The sequence below is a fragment of the Fundulus heteroclitus genome, chromosome 3 (assembly GCF_011125445.2).
Source record: "Fundulus heteroclitus isolate FHET01 chromosome 3, MU-UCD_Fhet_4.1, whole genome shotgun sequence".
Lineage (NCBI taxonomy): Eukaryota > Metazoa > Chordata > Actinopteri > Cyprinodontiformes > Fundulidae > Fundulus > Fundulus heteroclitus.
In genome coordinates, this window is record NC_046363.1 from 13,552,295 (window position 1) to 13,574,790 (window position 22,496).

The 22,496-nt window shown below is 37.1% G+C and overlaps 1 protein-coding gene across 1 annotated transcript in view; it reads left to right on the forward strand.

Moving 5' to 3' along the window:
- Positions 1–22,496, forward strand: part of LOC105927715 (CUB and sushi domain-containing protein 3) — a 241,247-nt gene that overhangs the window by 98,846 nt on the left and 119,905 nt on the right. Inside the window, exons 15-22 of the mRNA XM_036127573.1 lie at positions 655–849; positions 1,152–1,290; positions 3,355–3,542; positions 10,475–10,663; positions 13,832–13,948; positions 16,781–16,996; positions 18,309–18,497; positions 21,422–21,591. Coding sequence (XP_035983466.1) covers positions 655–849; positions 1,152–1,290; positions 3,355–3,542; positions 10,475–10,663; positions 13,832–13,948; positions 16,781–16,996; positions 18,309–18,497; positions 21,422–21,591 — 1,403 coding nt within the window. The remainder of the gene's footprint in view (positions 1–654; positions 850–1,151; positions 1,291–3,354; positions 3,543–10,474; positions 10,664–13,831; positions 13,949–16,780; positions 16,997–18,308; positions 18,498–21,421; positions 21,592–22,496) is intronic.

Sequence of the window (22,496 nt, forward strand, 5' to 3'; positions counted from 1 at the left end):
GGAACACTGTGCTAAGCCCATATTCACTATTTACCCAAAATATGACATTGTTGAACACATTTTTGTTTATTGCTTCAGTTAGCTTAATTAATTATCTTATATTTGTGAAATTAATTCGTCTCCAAAGTAGCGTGCTCAAAATAATTGGACAACAGAGAATACAATATCAGATTACAACTGATAATTAAGACATACAATAATACTTTTGTGATATATGTGATCAACGGTTGCACTGGAACTGTAATTTTGATTACGATGCAAATTGTAGTTGACAATAAAGATTGATTAATTGTTGTTTTGGTAGAAACAGATATATTTTACAAACTACCATAGTTGAGCATAAAATGAAACCAACAGCCCCATAACAATTACAAAAATAAAACCACAATTTAATTTCTATTCTTTGCTTGAATTTATACCGCAAGGCCATTTTGTTTTCTCTTATGTGTTATTGCTTGTTTCCAACCCATAAAAAGTCTTAGAGCAGAAAACTTTCTAACATTCCTATTTACTGTGAGGGCTACTCTTTTTTTTTTTTTTTATGTTTTTCACCTACAGCTGAAATAGCACCTTATCTCTCTGGGCTCGGTTCCCCACGGTTTTACCTCGCTTGGCCTTTGACATCACGTTTTGTTTCTCTCCTCTTATTACAAGCTTTTGGGCATAATGAGTGCCCTGACCCTGGCATCCCTCTAAATGGAAGGCGTTTTGGGGACAATTTCCAGCTGGGTAACTCCATCTCTGTGGTTTGCGAGGAGGGCTTCATCAAAACACAAGGAGCTGACACCATCACCTGCCATCTAGAGGACGGAAATGTGATGTGGAGTGGACCCATCCCCAAATGTGAAGGTACTGGAACCAACAAGCTGATGATTGTATTCATTTGCAATAGATAAATCTGCTATTTAGGCAGAAGGAGAAAAAACAAACGGGTGCACCTGAGTGGGCTTTTTCCACCATAATCAGGAAACATATTCATTTGAAGCTATTTGTGTGGCTATAGTATTTGATGATTCATGCTATATGTTCCTTTAACTATTTTTTCATGTGAGTTAAGAATTCTTTTGATTATCAGACAATTTGTCCAGGTTTCTCCTCCTCTCTCAATCTTCTCCAACATGAATACTATTTCATCTTCTTTGCTCCTCCAGCTCCCTGTGGGGGGCACTACTCAGGGCCATCTGGTGTCATTCTCTCCCCGGGGTGGCCAGGCTACTACAAAGACTCTCTGAGTTGTGAGTGGGTCATTGAGGCTGAGGCAGGACGCTCCATCAAGATTAGCTTTGAAAGGTCTGTATGACACTACTGAAACAACTCGCGCGTGAAAACAAAAAGACACACACTCACACAAAGACATATGGAAGCTGGACACAGACAATGTGAGTACCAGTATAGGAAAACACACACACTTGCATTTCAAGAAAATAAATTTACACATGCAGCTTAATTCGGAGCACAGATGCGGATGAGGTCTTTGAAACCTAGGGCATTATGTTTTTTTTTTTTCTGTTTTGTAATAACCCTTGTTTTCTTAGCCCCCAACGTTTTTCCAAAATATTTCATGTTACAGCTCAAGCTTTACGCAAAGTAATGCATAATTGTACAGTTGATGGAAAAATTGTGCAGGTCTTCTAAAATCTTTGCACAAAAAAACCTGAAAGTGCGGCATGTAAAGATATAAGTTGCAGTTCACACAGTTCTTTACACTGTAAAAGCGGTCTTCTTTTTGTTGTAGATTTCTTAAGAAATGACTCTTGAAACAGAAACTATACTTTAACATATTCAGTCTAACAAGCCAGAGGACTGATGCAGTTTCAGTAATGGACTCTCATACATACAGGAAGGGTAAAATCTGAAAGCAAGAGCCCACAACTCTCGGTTTGCTTGAGCTTAAAAGCGACAGTAAGGACACAACCTGCAGGAATGGTTGAGGAGTGAAATGGCCTCAGCTCCAGAGATATCCATGTGTCCATTCTGCCTCAGATAACTGTCCATTTGTTATCTGTGAGTCCTTGGTGTCCGTGAGTTGTCTGCTGTTTGCAGCTCTAGCATCTGTAATCTCATAATCTTTAAGAGGCATATGTTGATGTTCAGTTGAGTTTATACTAGAACCACGTGTTGCCACAGATTCAAATCTCAGTCTTTCAGGGCCATTGACTTGGCCACTATAAAAGACAAGTATCCCATGATCAAAACTTTTTTGTTGTAGCTCTTGTATGTTTATGGTCATCCTGCTTTAAGGTTAACCTCATCTCAGTATTACGTTTGCAGCCTCTTATTTCTCTGCATTTAACTTCAAAGATCTTCCCATTAGCTTTTACCATCATCCCTGAGTATCCTGTGGAAAGTCAACCCCACAATGATGATGCTGTCACCACCAACAATTTTTTTGGTTTGGGAATGGTGTGTCCAGGGTGGACCCCGCCTCTCACCCAGTGACCACTTGAGATAGGCACCAGCACCCCCAATATCCTGCATAAATGAGCGGGTATTGAAAATGGATTGATGGATTATATTACACATGGAGGGACGCTAGATACTGTTTAAGTCACTTTTGATGCCATTAGGGTCACTCGATGTATTAGGAGGCTAAATACAAATGACTAAACCATTCAAATTTTATTTGTCAAATAATTTGAAAACCATGCATGCTTTTCATTCCTCTTCACAGTTATGCACTACTTTGTGTTGTCCTCTCACATTAAATTCCAGTAAAACACATTGTGGTATGTGGATGTAATGTGGCAAAATGTGAAAATGGTTATGGATACTTTTATGTGGTATTTTTTTTTATCCTTAAAGATCTTTTACTGTCATGAATAAAATTTAGAACCCCCAAAACTTATCAGACCTGATCCTCTTAAACACGATGAGGTTACGACGACATGCCTTCAAAACTATTGTTTTACATCACTTTGTAAAATAAATCAGTCCTTCTCTTCCTGACTTAAAAATAAACCTAACTCCCCTCGTATCCACATCATCTAATCTTTGGTGATGAACAGGTAACGCAACATTTTCTTGTTAATATTGACTTATTAAAGCACAAATTTCAGTGTGAAATTATCTGTAAAATATATTTTCCCCAATGATATTGATTCATTTTTTTAAACCCTGTGCTAATAGCGGTTATTTGATGTAGGAACCGGCGGGTAGCTACAGATTCATATCATGCCATATTTCCAAGATGCTCATTGATCTTACACTGTCACAATAATCAGTATGATTGCTCTGCAAGTTATGTCTCCTCTTATCTTGAAGAAATTGTCTGTTTTCTGTAACAAGCTAGAGGTATTAAGCCGGATAAAATAATTGTTTCTCATTCTCCATCTTTGTCATCCTTCTATTCTTAAGGTTTCAAACAGAGCTCAGTTATGATTTTCTGGAAGTGCATGATGGCCCGAACCTGCTTTCTCCTCTGATTGGCTCGTTTAATGGAACCCAGGTCCCTCAGTTCCTGTTTAGCAGCAGTAACTTTCTATATCTGCTTTTTACGACGGACAACAGCCGATCGAATAGTGGATTTAAGATCTTCTACGAAGGTAAGAATTGACAATTACCTCCAAATATGTAATTAATATGCCAGTAATCTTCCATTGGTGCAAACATATTTGTGTACATAAAAATGGGATCCATACTTTTTTATGTATTTTTATTAAGTAAAATCATCTAGAATATTCTCACAAAATAGTTGTGGTCTTTTAAGTTTTATAAGTAACAGAAGCTTATGTTAAGTGACCCTACTCAAAAATAAAATGTTTGGAGAAAGTAACCTTTGGTACATGGGTTCAGTATCTTCTTCAAATGTACATGTTACATTTTTCTCCTCGCAGAGGCGTAAATCTAAATGTTATTTGCATCATTTGCCCTGTTTTCATCAAATATTCTCTTAATGATTCATTTCAAAGACAACTGCTTGTGTGCAACTTGTAACGTTTTGTTTTTTCTACCACACTTATGTTGTTTTTCGAGTTAACATTTTGCTCTTTAACTTGTTTTCACATGACGATGACAATTTAATTCAACTTGACGTGTGGTGCACTTTATACTGCCAGTCTTGCTGAAGCTGACATTGCTACAAGACGTGGGGTTAATTAGGGGAGCAGCATGTCTGTAATGTTTTTCAGTTACTCCGTTTATCTGGGCGTTTCTCTGCAGAGAATGAAGCGCTTTCCTTGTTTCCTTGCTTGCCGTTTTAATTCCAAAAACTATTCATATGAACCTCAATTGAGCATTGACATAATTTGTTGACTCTCAGACACCACATAGGAGCTCTGTGATGGTAAATAAAATTATCCTGCAAGCCTCGGGGGAGTCTAGGGTAGAGAACTGTGATACAAAATGTAAACTAAGGAGGGTTGGCTTTCAAGAATATTTAAGTTCTTTATGCCTGCAGCTCTAATTACAAATGACAAATACCCACCTATCAAAATGTATTCTCAGCTTTGCTGCCAGTTCTCATGAGGAAAACTTGTATGTACTGCATGTATATAAAAAAAATTTCACTGCTGCTGCATTAAAAAAATCTTCAGGATTAGGAGACCACTTACTGTTTAAAGTGTACAATTTTGTTTGCTAAGCTTTTTTCTTTCCATGCCATTATGCTTGCGCTGCTAGTCTTTGAAAAATCCGATAGAAAAAGATTCTGGACATAGTGTGATCTATTTTCTCAATAGTTTGCACAAGCATCATTTCCCCTTGTCTTTCTGATTTGATTCATAAGACAAAGTTTGCTATTATGTCTGTATTATTGACTGAAAGCAGGCCACAAGTGCCCTTGTCTTATTATGTTTCACTCTCAAGTGCATTTTTCTTTTGTTGATGAGGCCATTGAAAAGCAATAACAGTAAGATCGCATTAGCTTCTTCCATTACCATTTAGGATATATATAATTGCTTGAATACCAAAGGAAACCTTACCATCTTCGTATGTAAAATTGGCTGTTTAAAAAAATAAGGATGAATTATACAGTAAATAAACTAAGGATGGGTAGCACTGCATTTATTCTGTTTACGTGTTGGGAGCCTAAATCCGTTCAGTTAGAGAACTAAACAAACAAGACAAAAGAATTTGATCAAATTACTTGCAACTGTGCTGCTTATGTTTGTGGGAAATCATTTCTGGATAATTTTTTGCAACTCTTCTTGGACATATTAAGGAAAAAAATATAGATTCCTAACTAAAAGTATCCCAAGACTAGAGGAGCTGAGGCTTTCAGTTATCGTATTCTAGATCTGAATAAAGTTGTGGCTGTTATGCATATTGTTTGTATTCATGACAAGATCTATAGCTTACAGTTATTTGTGGTGCTCTGCTTTTTTGTCAAGCAAATATCATCATCACATGTTTAAAAGATGAAAGTTTTATATCTGAGTAAAACCTTTTAATACCTCTATGACCTAATATACACACTCACACATTACCTAAAAGTAGTCCAGTGAAACGTAAACCTTTTAGTTTTTGTGCTTTATCTTTCACGACATTGTTCAACTGATCTGCTCTTCAACAGGTTTATAAACCTTTACAAAAACACACAACAAATATCAGTTATCTATTAAACAAAGATTAATCTTATCTTCGGCTATTACAACACATTCATACTTTTCTTTTTCACACATCATCTTTTAGATCTGTTGGTATTCCATGATCCAGCTATGGCCAAGTTTTAGCCATTAGACACATCCCGTCACCGTCCATCCACCCATCCGTTGTCTTCTAATTATATGCAAATTTAATCCTTTGTAGGTTTGAAAAACTACAAAGGAAGCTTTCCAGGAGGAGCATATTGTTTAAATGGGTAACCCACTTTAGCTGTCTCATGTTGATACCAAGAGCAGCAGCTTTAATCCTAACTCCTTCCTGGATGACAGAGCTGCCTGTGGACCGTCTAAGGATGAATGGCTTTTAGACTATTAATATATCAGTCATTCAAGAAGTTCATGTTTTACTCAATGAGTGCAAAGTGTCCAGGTCCTGTGATAGTTAAGCAAGCTCAAATCATAATCATCACACCTCTATGCTTGAGAGTTGATATTTGGTATTTATGCAGTAGTTTTCTCCACACATGGAGCATTACTGCAAAACATCTTAGCTTCATCTGTCCACAGGACATAATTCCAGAGGTCTTGTGATCCGTTCAGAAGCAACTCAACACACAGTAATACATACTGCCTATACAATTTTTAGGGATATTTGTCATTGAATCCTTCCAGATATCCAGTTGTTTAGACTTTTTCTGATTTGTTTTGCTACAAACTGCGGATTCTCACTTGCAAATTGAAGCTTGTACAGTTTGTTACACATCTCCAGGGCTTTCTCCCATCTCTCTCAGGGTTGCACGGTCTGATCGGGGGTGAATTCGATAGGATGTTCTCTCCTCTTACAATCCCCTTATAAGCAATCTTTCTTCACTTTCCAGACTGTTGGTCATAACAATTGCTGCTCAAACACATTGCTGACATCATTCCCCCTTGGCATCATAAGACAAACCAGTTTTCTCAGACCTACAAATTGCCCAAACTCCTGGTTGTATCGCTTTGGTCACACTTTTTGATGGTCAGTAAATCAAGTGGCTTAATTAGCAGAACCTGGCTGCTACTTACAATCTAAATCCTGTGGTAGCGGCAGCATTCTGTTTTGTGTTTTTCACACATTGTTTTGCTGTTTTGGCTTGGTTTGTGTTTAATAAATGAAGACGGTGTGGGATCTGCTGTGGATTTGTGTGTGTTTTAGTTTAGTTTTAATTATTTCAAGAACCTGGTAAATACTTTCACTTTTATTACTTCATGCTCTGTAAAACCATGAATTGAAATGCTTTGTTTTCACGATGATGTTTTCAGTGAGATATACTGACTTTGTAGATGTTTCTTTCTTTTGAAACATGGACTGATTGAGGTAGACAGCACTTTTTTCTGTTTATCCTAGCTAAAAATAAAAGTCCTAAAAATGCTTCCTTAGAATAATCTTCCTGCCAATGACCTGACAACTGCTTACACATCTGTTGCCAGTCATTGCCTGAAATCTGCATATTTTTAGTCCATCAAAAGCAACCCTACCTGGAAGAAAGCCAAATGGAAGTTGTGAAAATCACAGGGAAAATGAGGCCATCTTTTCCCTGCTTATAGAGCTGAAGTTTCCACCATAAGGGCACTCTGGAGGCAAAACAGCCATGAAAGTACTTTTTATGAAAGCCAAGTGTACTGGTCCAACATTTTCAGTGAACAGAAGAGAGCATATTTGTACAGTTTCTTGAAGGTCATAGCCTCAATTCAGCCTCCCCATGAAACAACTGCCCAGTAATGCCGAACACAATCTTACATGCACCTTTGACCTTTTCTCAGTGGGCTAGTTGCTGGTTCATCAACAGTAACGAAAAAAACAACAGAAAAGGAGAAAACACCACTGTACAAAAATTGAAACAACAAATGACTGTGCTAGGCGTTCAGGTTTTAGCTCTGAATATTTATTTATTCATGTATCTATTTATGTCCTGGCAAAAAAGGAACATCGTTATTGCAAAAGGATACTTAACTACTTGAAGCAAAAATAATAAATGCTATGAAATTAAATTATTCTGCATAGTTCAGCAGTGTCAGCAAGCAGCTGAGTGAAGGTGCGATTTATGCCAGAAATGTGGTGTGACGCAGCTTTTGTCACGTTTGTAGCTGCTAAATGCTGGAAATTACTTTCTTACATCAAGGTAAAGGCTGTTGCAAAACCCGCGAGAAGCGAGAAATTAGTTAGTTCACCTGTGAGAACACATTGAAGTTATTTTATTCTCACAGCCCTGCTTTGGGAGTTCTTGCTGCTTTTTCTCGAGGCATTATCTGGCCAGAACGTTTCTCCTCTGGTTTGTCTGTTGTGTGACCGGTCAGGATCCGGGTGGGTGTGGTTAAGTTGAGATCACAAAATTGTCATTTCCCTTTTTTTCCCTTTTTTTTAATCTAGTATTTAGTGGTTGAACATGCCACCAGTGTTCGTTTGTTATAGCAATTGTGAATAACTACAAAGAATCTTCTTTCTTTTCAAAGATTTTTTTCTCCTCCTCCACTTTATCGATGTCGTTATGCTGTCTGTCAAATTGGGCAGGAGTTCGGCAGCTAGATCTCTTAAAAATTAATAGTCAGAGCCTAAACAAACTTTCCTCTAGTTCTTGCCACCTCGAGTACAAGAACACATTTCTCAGTTCTTGGAGAGTATGTAACTGGCTTAAATCTTTGATTCTGTTAAATAGTTGTGTTTTTTTCTTTATTCTGATGTATTCTGGATGACGTGAAAAGGTTTTTTTGTGGTTAATTTAAAAAAAGGTTCGGGCAGCTGATTAAAAAAACAGAACTGAATATATGTTAATATCAAGCAAAACATTATCTCAGCAAATAAAAAAACAGTTAATAACTAATGTGCAATAACTAATGTGCAATTCTATTTAATACACTGTGCTATAACCTGTGCAATAATCCTGAAAGAAGTGACTTCTGCTGCTATTACCACCTGAATATATGTCAATACACATGTATATAAGTCACCATGAATGTACATAAGACATCCTCTGCCTTATTTCTATTTTGGTATTTTTATTCTTATTTTTCTTATTTACTTTTTTTTATCCACTGTGTATATGAGGACACACTGTATATAACTGATGCACCTTTTCCTACTTTTGGCACCTTCTTCTGATCATTGACTACTGAGCCGATGTGTCAAGTGAATTTCTCCACTGTGAAATCAATAAACCCCATCTTATCTTATCTTTTTTCAAATGATAATTTCATTAATTTAGGGTTATAAAGACATCCAAACTCACTTGCCCCTATGTGAAAAGGTAACTGCATCCTTAAAAACTGTTCCCTCTGAGCATGGGGTTAGTTTTGGCCAATTTGACTTTGCGAGATCTCGCAATAGTTATCGCGAGATCTCGCTATAACTATTGCGAGATCTCGCAGAAGGTTTTCCTACGTCAGCGAACCGGAAGTAAAACAAATGACCTGATCCACACTCATTACTGGTTAGTCACCACATAGTTGTTTGCCAACCGCCATTAAATAGAAAAAGAAGTTGTAAACAGACACAAAACAATGGAGGCGCACACACGTCATCCATGGGAGAAGTTTATTGATTTCTATTTTAGTACTGGCCGGACATATAAAGACATTAAATCCGTACTTGGCTGGACGGATTTAATGTCTCACTAATGTCAAGACATGGACTTGACATTAGTGAGAGACATTTTTAAAAATTAAAAGAAAAAGTTTTCCTACGTTGGTGAACCAGACGTAAAACAGACACACAACAGCGGAGGTGCAAAGTAAAAAGGATAAAACCATAGACATAATATAAGAGTAGACCCCTCACTGACTGTTGCGGCGTAGGAATTACGGCCGCCATGTTGGGGCGGTCGACCTGCTACCCTAACCAGATGATTCAAGCTGCACACACTAATAATACCTTAGCACTGGGCGGTGTATTTTTGTTTAAATCGACGGACTATTGACATCAGGGCTCGAGGGTTAACTTTTCACAAGTAAGATTAAAAGATATCGTTTATATTATAATGTTATTTTTCTAAGACAGAGAGATTCAGGTCTACACGTCCAAGTTTTTGTGACTTGCATCTACTCCGTGAAGGCATCAGACCTTTAGACATTTGTGAATAATATATTCACCAATGAATATATTATTCAATATATATATATATATATATATATATATATATATATATATATATATATATATATATATATATATATATATATATATATATAACGTAGGAAAACCTTTTGCGAGATCTCGCAATAGTTTTTTTCCCCTCCATGTCCCTTTAGGGGCTCCTTAAGAACCAGCTGGACCCTTAGAAAGAACTTTATAAAATGTTTCAAACTGATGGATGTCAAAGATGTTTTCTTGTATTTCTTTAGGGGTCAGAGATGTTGCTTACTGAGATTTTTTTTTTAGCCTAGTTTGTGTAGTCATACATGTCCTTTTTAGGTGGTTCTTTGAGTCTACCGCTAAGAGCGTAATCAGGCCTGGCATTGCTAGTGAAACTGAAAAAAAAATGTTAATAAGAGTTAGGGTGACCGAATGTCCCCGGTTTCTGGGAACAGTTCTTGTTTAGGATGGTCTATATCCTCTATGTCAGCATTTTATGAATGGTTTAAACAAATGGTTGCTCGCAACAACAGCTAATGTGGTAGCTGGTTGCGCACTGCTGTTAGCATGTTAGTTAGCTAAACAGTTGCTCTGCTGTTAGTTTTTTCTGCCTGGGTTTTTTCACAAGTACATGAACACTTATGCAGAGAATATGGTGAGAGTCTCTCAGGTCATAAGTTACAGTAATGGACAGCTCTTTCACAGAGTACCACAAAACCCTTTCACACATATATATACTTTCTTGTACATTTTGAAAATAACCTTTGATATGAACAAAATACATTATCAACTGTCATGCTTAATAAAGAATGTTTTTCTGTTCTGCTAGCGGTCACATTGGACACATACTCCTGTATGGATCCCGGCATCCCAGTGAATGGCTTGCGGTTAAGCCAGGACTTGTCTATTGGGTCCACTGTGTCCTTCCAGTGTGATCCTGGATACAGATTAAGCCATGAAGAACCACTCGTTTGTGAGAAGAACCACTTCTGGAGCCACCCACTACCCACTTGTGATGGTATGTGAAGACTGTTCATGTGCATTCCTGCACATGAACAGACTCATTAGTAAAATACAGAAGGTGCAGCTTTCTTTTGTTCTTTTGCAACACATCAATTAAAAAGGCTAACAACGTAATTAAACATGATTTGTAATAGGAAAAATCAATAGTATTAAAATACAAAAACTAATTTGTTCATGCATTATTCATTTTTTTGTTGCAAATCCTTGTGTGAAGCATTATGTGTAGCCTAGAGCAGCATTGACTATGCAAATGAATCCTTGTCAGTGCTTTTATACATAGTGTTTTATTTAGCAAAGACGAAGATACCAGCTGGCAAAAAAAATCTACCCTCTGTGAGAAAACACGTAACGGAATAGGACAGACATGTTGTCCACCCCAAAGTCATTTACCAATTACTGTAATCAAAGTGTGTGTGTATATATATATGTATATAATATGCTCCATCCAGTATCTCACAGCAGCCATAACCAAGTGGCTGGTATAGTGGTACAGAAATATCAGCTCAGAATACCAACTGGAGACCCCCAGGTCAAAATGGGACTTACCTCCCAAGGTGGTGGAGAATGACAGAGCTAAGACCCTGTGGGACTTCCAGATACAGACAAAATGGTAATGGCCAACCAACCAGACATTGTGACCATTGATAAGCAGCAGAGGACAGCTATGATCGCTGTGGCTATCCCAAGTGATGGAAACATCAGGAAAAAAAGAGCACGAGAAACTGGAGGAATACAAAGGGCTCAGGACCTCTTTATATATATATATATATATATATATATATATATATATATATATATATATATATATATATATATATATATATATATATATATATATATATATATATATAAAAAGAGGTATATAATCTCCAAACTACTTTTTGTGGCTGCATTTCAATATATTTTAAATAGATAAAAAAGTGACCAGTTTTATCCAGCTGTATGGATTGTAGAGTAATGCAGCATTGTCCCTGTCAACCGGTTGGCTGTGCACTGTCAGTCAGCTGACTGTAAGAAGGTGGCTTCACTTTCACCTCCAATCCAAATGTAATACAAAAAAATTGCTATTTTAAAATATCTCTGGTCACAAATACCACAGCTCACCATGGCACGAAAACCAAAGGAGTGCCGCCGTCATTCTTATTCAGATAACCGTTTTAGGAATACAGCTGACAAGCTATGAGCAACATATTGGTCTAGAAGCTGGCTGTATTCTGGCTTCCCAAGCAGACAATTAACCCAAGTGGGACACAATTAATCTGCAGAACTACTACATTTATTTTAAAACTATTACTAAACTTAGCAGGTGTGGATTCACAATTATTGCTTAACTATATATCCAAAATCAAACTTGTAGAACATAAATCCAAGATAACATTATAACTGCAATATTTGTTGTTTTTGCTACAGTCTCAATAATTGTAGCTTTTTTTGTTTTAAATAAAGCAGCAGTTAAATCAAGCGTCAGATTTTTATTGTACTTTTTTCATAATTACCATGATATGGTACACTACAGTGCTGTAGTGTATTAACTCAAGGTTATCATATCAGGGAATCTAATACAGGTTTATGCCTTTTCTCCATTATTAGTATACACACTGTTCTAGATAACTGCCTAATCTCTTTATTTCAGGACTGGGTTTTTACCATTCTGCCAACATTCAAGAGACACACCGAGAACTGTGACAATTAAGTGAATAAACAATAAATGATATCCCTTTGTATCAGACCGCTTGACTGTGATAACACAAAAATATACAAGAACTCACATGGAGTGATAAATTATGTATATCAGACAGTGCGATCCCCTACAAGTCTCTCAAAGTGGCTGCTCTAAAAATGCATTTATTACATTGAGGTATGTTCTTGCCTAGGTATGTGTCTGTTTGGTGCCAAATGCCTTGGCACACTGCATGTGGAGTAATAATTTGCCTAGCATGCTTAGCAAATAAATTATTTATGAGCCAATATTACATGAAGTCATTAAAACTTGATGTGTTTTTTTGTTGTTGTTTTTTTGCTGTTGGTGGGTAAAAATGCAGGCCTGGGTGTGTTGTTAACCCCCCCGAGGGTGGGAAGAAGTACAATGGGGGGGTGGGGGGGGGGGGTATGGTACATGCAGCTGTGGAGCCCAAGGCTTTATTTTCTCTCCAAAACATCAGCTGACATGTATCACTGGGATAGTATGCACATACTGAGACATTGTTTGACAATCGTTGTTCTTGACAATAACCAAAAATTTGCAGGCTCAAACCATATCCAGTTACACCACTTAACCTTCACGCACATCTAGTATTCACATCTCAGTGTCCACCAGCAACTAATGAGGAAAGAAACTTATCTCATTAACTACTTCTGATAAGATGAGGTGCATTTTGGCAGTAAATTAAGCTACCAATCAACCGCTCCTCAGAATCATGTTATTGTGGTGTTAGCAGCATCTTGTCCTTTGACAGCATTCTCTTTCTTATAATCTTATCTTGCTCCATGACAGTTACAAAATATTTAGATCTTTATAAAATAACCAAAAATCACTTTAAAGAGCTTAATTTCACTGATATTTGTTTGACTTGATGGACTTCCATCGGTAGATAACATTTTACCAATTGGTGTTATATGATCAAATTAAACTGTATTGTATAACATTTATTAAATAAATAAGTTGCAGCATAATTGTATATGAATCTGACCATAAAATGGTGTTGTATGGGAAAGCACTGGATTCACGTAAACTGAATTCAGATTAGATTCTGGATAACTGGATGTGAATTGCAATAGTTCGTTTTGCAAAGTTGCATGGAGACCTACTATAAAATTGATGCTGTAAATAATATGAAATGAATTATCTAAGCTTAATGTTTTATTCTGTTTTCTGATGACGTTTTTATCCAGTTTAAGTTTCCACCAGAGTAAAATTCCTGGATGGATAGTTAACCTACTAAACGATTTAGTGTCCCGTGAGGAGGTTGGACAGATTTGGATGATGAAGAAAAAAAAAAAACATTGTGTTGGCAGCACCAGTAGTAGATGCCCATAACAATTTCACAGTATATGGTATTAAATGATTACATTATTTATATTGAATTGCTCCTTTGTCTTTAGGTGAAGGATTTATTTTTATTTTAGTAACACTGAGCAACCATTATCTTCCTTATATATTCAGCATCATGTGGTGGGGATATCAGGGGACCAGCTGGGATCATCCTGTCACCAGGCTACCCAGAACTTTATCCAAACTCCCTAAACTGCACATGGACTGTTGAAGTCAGCCACGGGAAAGGTAAGAAATCTCATATTTATTTTAAAAAACTTTGGTTATATTTAAATGTTGTTTGTTAGAATGTCATGTTGCTTAGAGCAGAGCATCTAATTCAGTTTGACTCAATTTCAACAAGAAGCTTTGCATTCAGTGGTCTGTCTGCCAGGACATTCCTTAGTTCTAGGGTTTCTTTACAAGTTCAAAATTAATGGCATTGTTTGAATCTTATGTGAAGGCAGTCACTGTGCACAACAAGATCACTAACCATTTATCTGTCTTTATAATCCTTAGACTTGTCCTTCACAAAATAAATACAGGACGTCTTTCTTCTTTCAAGGGTCACATTTCATTAATTTATAACAAGGTTTTTGAAATATTTCATACCTAAATCAGTTTCTTGTTGTTTTAGATTTCATTTTGTGTTTAACTCCCCTCTTATGTTTTTTTTAATATAATTATCATATATATCAATCCGATTACTCTCATCTAACTTACAGAAAGTTATTGCTTTGCGGTGCTTCAGTGGTAAGACTAAGTGCTGTAAATTGACACAACCTCATCATTTTCTACATAAGATTACATACAACCACATGCTTTGTATTAATTGTACATGCTACATAATTTTGTTAGTGACAGAAACAACAAAAATAAGATGAGGAATAGAGTTATTGACAATGCATTCCACAAAGCTGAAGAGTGCAGAGAGATTACATTGACAGGTCCATTAATGCAAGAGTTAATATATCCAATTATAAACAACAAACAGCCAAAAATAATATAACTTATTTCATAACATTTTTGTTGTGTCTACATTATAGTGTTGTAGGTTTCAAATTTATTATTTGCATGTACATTTTGTATAAGGAACATGAAAAAATGCTATCAAATACATTTTACTCCAGGTATTTCTTAGATTATGAAATTTTTTTATAAAAAAAACAATTATGATTTAAAACCAAAATAAAATAAAATACATCAAAACAACCTTGATAAATAAGTCAATCCATCACAGGTGCTTAAAGAATGATTTTAATAAAAATGGTTGATTCTTATTGCTTGTAAATACCATAGGCCATGAGTTATATTACTGCACAGTACAGCATTAGAGGCAGGCTGGTGGGGAGGGGGGGGGGACAGAATCAGCTCTATTATCGTCATCTAGTCAATTCTGTATTTTAATAATCATAATATCCCACACAGAGGTGACTCCTGATTAATTGATCTTTTGCCTTTATGCGCTGTAATTAAATGATCAATCATTTCATTTTGTTATCTATTTAAGGGTCATTTGAGACTTCTTTTATCAAGTGAACTAAACATTGTGAAGGACGTTACATACTCATACTGGAACAGCTACAACAGATGGCACGGACATGGCAGCACTGATTGTGCTGAAAAGCAGCCAGTTGGCCATCACAGAAAGAATCAGGATGTTATTGCATCTGAGCAACAGTGATAAACTAGAAGAATACATTTTATTGGGTTTATACATGGAGGCTTTTTTGCAACCAGGTTGCATCAATTTTAGTCTTAAAAATATTTAATTTCCATTCGTAATAACATATTTTGAATGTCTTCAATGCTCTCAATTTCTTAAATATCTTCTAAATATCTTCTGCAACAACCCTGATGTGAACCACGAGCGTGTATTATGCTCCACGGGTGCATCACCACAAGCTTATATAACATTACACAAGCAACCCTGACGGCATACATTTGGCTCGATACGAGTAGCCTTCTCCCAAATACTTCTGTCCAATGCGAGACCAGGAAAGAATTTTGTAAGATTCTGCTAACCATCTCAATTTAGGAAGGGGACAGAAGTTTGGATATCACTGGACAAGGGGACTAGCTGTCATCTTACAATATTAACAATTAATTGTGAAAATTCAATGTTATAATATGAAAACTACTTAAGGTACAATATTGTTTCAAGGCTAAACATAAATAAGCTTTAGTCTTTCAGCCTGGATAGCCAACTTAAGTATTTTTTAAAACATTTAAGTAAAAGAATAGTCAACCCTATTCTTAATCCTTAGTGTTGAACATGACATTGGTCTTCCCTTTGAAACTACTGTATAAATGCTTCCACTTTTCTGGGAAGGCTGTCCACACGTTTCTGGAGTTCTGAGTTCTGGTTCCAGAAGCGCATTTGTCAGGTCATACTGTGATGATGGACGAGAAGGCCTGGCTTTTAGTCTCTTATCCACTTTGTGATAATACCACTGGCCGTTTACTGTGGAGTATTAAAACCAAGGAACTTTCACGACTAGACGTGTTGCAACGGTAGCATCCTATCACAAAACGACACTGGGAATTATTGATCTCCTGAGAGTGACCCACTCTTGCACAAATATTTGTAGGAACAGTCTGCATGCCTAGACGCATGGTTTTATACACCTGTGGACATGGAAGTGATTGGAACAACTGATTTTGATTATTTGGATGAGTGAGCGAATACATTTGGTAATAGTGTGTGTGTGTGTGTGTGTGTGTGTGTGTGTGTGTGTGTGTGTGTGTGTGTGTGTGTGTGTGTGTGTGGAAATCCTGTAATCATCATATGCATATGATGAGTTTGGCAGGGTTCCTTTTATAACACCTTGGTCATGAGAATTTAAACATTTATTCATTAGTAAACATTAATGCATTTTGCAGCCGATATTATAACTAAGTTAATATGTCTGATCATTGGTATGGAGAAAATCTTAAATTACACAACAAGATGTATTTATTTCACTATACTAATGGATACATATTGGATTTATGAATCCCAAATATGAATGCTGTCTCTGACTCTGATTCTCTGTGTCTTCTTGCAACCCTACAACCCTGGACTTTATTTTCTCCTCCAAGGTGTCCAGTTCACTTTTCACGCCTTCCACCTGGAGGATCACCATGACTACCTTCTGATAACAGAAAATGGCAGCTTCGCTCAACCTCTAGCTCGACTCACTGGCTCAGAAAGACCTGCCCCGGTTAATGCCGGCCTGTATGGGAACTTCAAGGCCCAGCTACGCTTCATTTCAGACTTCTCCATCTCTCTGCAGGGATTCAACATCTCCTTCTCGGGTAAGAAGGCATGTGTTTATTCTGTTTGTTGGAGAAATGTGAGCGAAGAGTATTGGAAGGTGAATTGAAATGAATTTATTCAATAAGGATGGAGAATGAGTAGTGAAAGGGGTAGAAGTAAGAATGGAAAATGTGCCGGGTTAGTCTTGTGAGATGTGATGCCAAACGGGCAGAGATAGGCAGACGGCAAAAGAGAGAGACATGTTTTTTTTTTTTCAAAGGAACAATGAAAAGCACTAAACCTCTCTGAAGCCTGCATAAAGTAACATTTAATGGGTGTTTTGTTGGTCATTGGGCTGAAGGTAAACTCTGCCTCAGGGCTTGCTGGTAAGAAGAGGATAATTACCACACAGAGAGGTCATGCAGGCAGTAGGCGTCTGACTATGATAATAATACTCATCAAAGCATGTGGGCCAGTGACCTGAGGACTGGGGAGACTGCAGTGCAAAGAAAAATGGGCCCCATGCCGAGACCAAGGAATGGATAATTACAGAGAAGTGGAAATAGAACTTGAGCAGAAAGAGAGGGAAGGTGAGACAGATGGCAATACTGAATGAGTAAAGAAGATAGTGAGGGCGTAGAAAGACTGAGGTAGAATGACAGAAGGAGATATATAGTAAAGAAGAAAAGAGAGAGGTCTGTTTTTCGTGAGCGTTCTTGCTCTTTGCTCAAGTGAAGCATAACCTACACAGCCATGAATATTCAGAAACCAGTTGTTGATTGTGTGTGTTTTTGTCTTCGCATGTGCTCTAATTGGCATCTATAGATTTCCTGCTTAGAATTAATTTTTTTGACCTTTTTAAAACCTTTGATCAAATGCTACTGATTCTCTCACGTCACGTCCCACAGCAGAGGAATGCTACAGTGCTTTACTGGATTCAAATCTGAACTAGTAATCCATATCCTCTCACAGGTTGTGTGGAAGAAATGTAAATGGTATTAAGATGTTCTTCCTCAAACCAAGCTGGAGCTGCATTTTTGCCCATTTTAAAGCCACCAACAACAACCTGTTAAAGGATTTGCACCCCAGGTCGTTTCGTTTTTAGAGCCCATCCTTTATGTTGACATCTTGAGCTTTAGGCACCATCCCAACCTCAGGACGTGTCTTAGAGCAAGACACTTAATCCCCACTTGCTGCAATATTTTGCTCTATGGCTGAATGTACAGGAAGAAAAAAAAAATAAAAAATACTTGCTTCTTTTAGAATATAATTTAACTTAAAAATAGCCAATCTGTAAAATAATTTCCAAAGATAATGTTTTTGTCTGAACAGATTTACACATGCAATTGTTCCTTGGTACCCTTTTTGCAGAATATAATCTCGAGCCTTGTCAGGATCCTGGAACACCGCAGTTTGGCTGGCACACGGGCTCCAGATTTGGCATCGGCGACTCGCTGTCGTTCTATTGCAACACGGGCTATCGTCTACAGGGAGCAAAAGAGATTGTGTGCTTGGGAGGTGGCCGCCACATGTGGAGCGCCCCTCTCCCAAGGTGTGTTGGTACGTGCTCAGCTACTTTTCTCTTCTTGTTTGTGAATGTGTGTTTTTATAATTCAAGCACTGGACAAAGTCAGCAAATACAAGTATATACAGTGTGCTCAGAAACGCAAACACCCAATGGCTTGAATTCTATAATAATTTTGTACTTTTAAAGGAGCAATAAGCAGAATTTCACCACTAGGTGGGCTGATGAGCACTGTCTGTAGACCAAAACAAGATGTGTGACAAGCCACAACTCTCTAACAACATTTTAGTTATTTCTATTTAAATAAAGAAATTTTGTTTATTGTTCCTTTAATAATACATTTGAAGTGTGGAATAATGATACAAGCAACTTTAGTTAATTTTAAAAAAACTAGAACTATGTGCACAAAATTTAATTTAGTGCAATTTTTTGCTTATCCATACAGATAAAAACTATACAAACAGTCTTACATTTATATACCTCACCTTTATTTTCCTAAATATCTCTTAACATGAAAGCACTCACGCACCTTATGTTACCCTAATGGCTTTGGCTAATTCTGGTTAAATACTCGATTGCTTTTTTTATAAATAGGATAGTGGCTTTGAGGAAGCCATTCAGGAAGCCGACCAAAACCATTTTTGATGTTTTGGATCATTATGGTAGATTACCCTAAAGTGTCCACATTTCATTTATCTTACTAAAATTAAAAACCTGAAGTTACAGGAAATCAAATGTATCTTCGGGAGCCAATCATGAACCACCAACGTTAAACCGGATCAGGGACTGATCCGGATGATGCTGGGACACCAGTGTTAATACCCACTGTGCAGCGAGTTTTACATAAAAAATGACTGAGAAGGTCAGGAAGGAAGGTCAAGGTAAGAAAATTCAAATCAAAATCTTTGAGAATCACTGAAACTGAAAAAAAAATAAAATCTAAGGTAAGAAAGGTTTCATGGTCAGACTGCACAAAGATGAGTTCTCTGGCCACAATAACCAACAAAAAACAAAACAAAACTTAAAGATGAAGCTTTCAAAACTAAGAAAGTTAAACCCACTATTAAGCACAACTATTAATAGGACAGTTTGCCAAATAAGGATGATACAAGCACAGACCTTCAGTCAGTAATCACTTTACACAAGATACGCATAAACAACAGTTCTTTATATGTGGGTTTTTATTAACTAAAACAGTTTGAATTTATTGTTAACATGAACGAGCCGATAAATGATCCACTTATACTAAAACTAGTCACTACACTACTGAAAGGATACAATAATGAAGAGTACAATGAAAAATCTATCAAGTGAAAAACTAATGAGCACACTGAAAAATTATTAATTTTGAGACCAGCAGTTTATGGACAATTACGCAAAGGAAATGAACGTACAGTAAATTGAAAAATAAATCAACTAATGAGTAATTAATAAACTGGACAATGATGAATAATCACAGTTTCAGGATCAGTTGATAATATAAGGCAAAATGAGGAGCATCAATGCAGCACGGACACTTCGGTAGAGCTACCTAGCGAATCATCAACACTACAGGGGCCATAAGGGCTCGCAGTTGCAAATGGCATCAAACAAAAGGCCATTAAAAAAGGCCTTTTGTTAAGTCCACATGTTGGTGAACTCCATAACAATTTTCCAACATGCCGTTGTTAAATTGAGTCTCGTCTGACCACCTTCCTCCATACATTTCGGGAAGCGACCATCTAAAAACCTGCCTTCTTATTTTTAACACTAAGTAATGGCTTTGTTCTGGCCTCTCTATTATAAAGCCCAGCTCTGTTGAGTGCACAGCTTTTTCAATAAAATTGTATTTATATAGCAACAATTCACAACACATGTCATCTCAAGGCACTTTGCAAAGTATAATTCAATCAAATCATATAGATTGGTCAAAAAGTTTCCCATCTAAGGAAACCAAGCAGATTGCATCAAGTTTTGACATTCACTTCTCATGAAAGAGCATGTAGAGCCACAGGGACAGTCATCTGCATTGTCGATGGCTTTGCAGCAATCCCTCATACTGAGCATGCATGAAGTGACAGTGGAGAGGAAAGCTCCCCTTTAACAGGGAGGAAAACCTCCAGAAGAACCAGAACCAGGCTCAGTGTGAACGGTCATCTGCCTCGACTGACTCGGGTTAGAGAAGACAGAGCAGAGACACAAAAAGCACAGAAGCACACATTGATCCAGGAATCCTTTCTCTGTATATGGTAATGTCAGAAGAGCTCCTTGGTCTTCATGGTGTGATGCCTCTTGCTTAGTGGTGCTGCAGCCTCTGAGGCCTTTCAGAAAATGTGTGTTTATACAGACAGATCATGTAATACTTAGATTGCACACAATATGGACTTAATTTAAGTAATGATGTGACATTTCAAGGGAATTGGTTGCTCCAGAACTTTTTAGGGGCTTCATAGCAAAGGAGGTGGATACATAGGCACACATTTTTTTTCTTAAATATTTTTTTATGCATGTTCTTCATTTCATTTCCCCAGTTTAGACTAGTTTTGCAGATCCGTCACATAAAATAAGATTAAAGAACATGTAAATTACAAACTGGAGTGCAACAAATTGGTAAAAAGCCAATGGGGGCGCCATACTTCTGCAAGGCACTTTAAAACAGTCAGTTCTTTGCTTAGTATCTGCCACTTATCTGCCATCTACTCAGATAACTCTGCTGAGTAGTCATCCACTGTTTAATGTTGCAAAGGAATCACTGAATGTTTTTACAACGACCGTTTAATACTCTACTCACTGTCCTGTAATGTGTCAGTGCCAGTTGATAATGATTTTTATGACACTAAAATAATAATTGTTCATCCAAGAAACACAGTTAACTTGCAACTTTATCTCTTTAGGTAATGATCCAGCTTGGCAGTGTCTACCCATTTGCGATGCATATTGTTATATAACTGATGATGTCTGTGTGTTTGTTTTCCCGCAGCGGAGTGTGGGTCCACAGTCTCCAACAATGAGGGAGTTCTTTTGTCGCCAAACTACCCAATGAACTATGACAACGGCCATGAATGCGTGTACAGCATTCAGGTCCAAACAGGGAAAGGCATCAACATCACTGCCAGCATCTTTCAGCTAGCACAAGGTGACATTCTTAAGGTAAACAATGCCTTTGTTTCTCTTTCTTGGGTAAACGTAGATAAACCACAAAACAACAGGGAGTCTGCTGTGGTTGAGTTATGTAATATGTCTTTTTTTTTTTTTTTACTTCTTTGAGTACAGTATGGAGCAAAATCTTAGTGCTTACACCGCTGGTCTGGGAAAAAATGGATGGAGCAGACAACAACTACAGCTGCTCTCTTTTTGTCAAGAAATAATTACTTTAAACAAATGCGATTTGGCAGCTTTGGTCAATGGCACAAAATAAATAAGGGTATGGCAATTATGAGGGATTTTGTGGTCCCTATTTCACAGCTGAAATACACTCTTTTGAAAATGCAGGCGTCTAAGAATTTCTAACATACCAATTAGCAGCGCTCTAGACTATCTGTGTGGTTTTCAATAATGTCCTTTCTTTTATCCTCATATTAACATCTGAATTGGTAAAAGACGTGAATGTTTCTGATAGAAACAAGGCTGTTTTTTTTTTTGTCTTCGTATGTTACAACCACAAACTCCAATGTGTTTTATGGGAATTGTATGTTATATTTGATGTTAAATTTTATGTGACCATAACAACAAAGTAGGATTAAAACAGTACAATGCTCTGAAAAGATTTTCATCTAAAAATCTGAAGACAGTGGCACAAAATGATATTCAACCCTTCTGACTCCAGACTTTTGTGAGCCACTGTTTAGGGTACCAGCTTTGCATATCTAGAGGTTGAGAATTCGCTATTTGTCATTTTAAGATAGTCAGATTTAGTCTGAACTTTGAGTGGCCCATTCTAGTACATCAGCATGCTTCGAGCTAACCTATTTCATTGCTATGCTACATGGTCATATATGTGTATGGCTTTATGTTTAAGGGCTTCTGGAAGGTGTACCTCTGCATTAGTCTTTAGT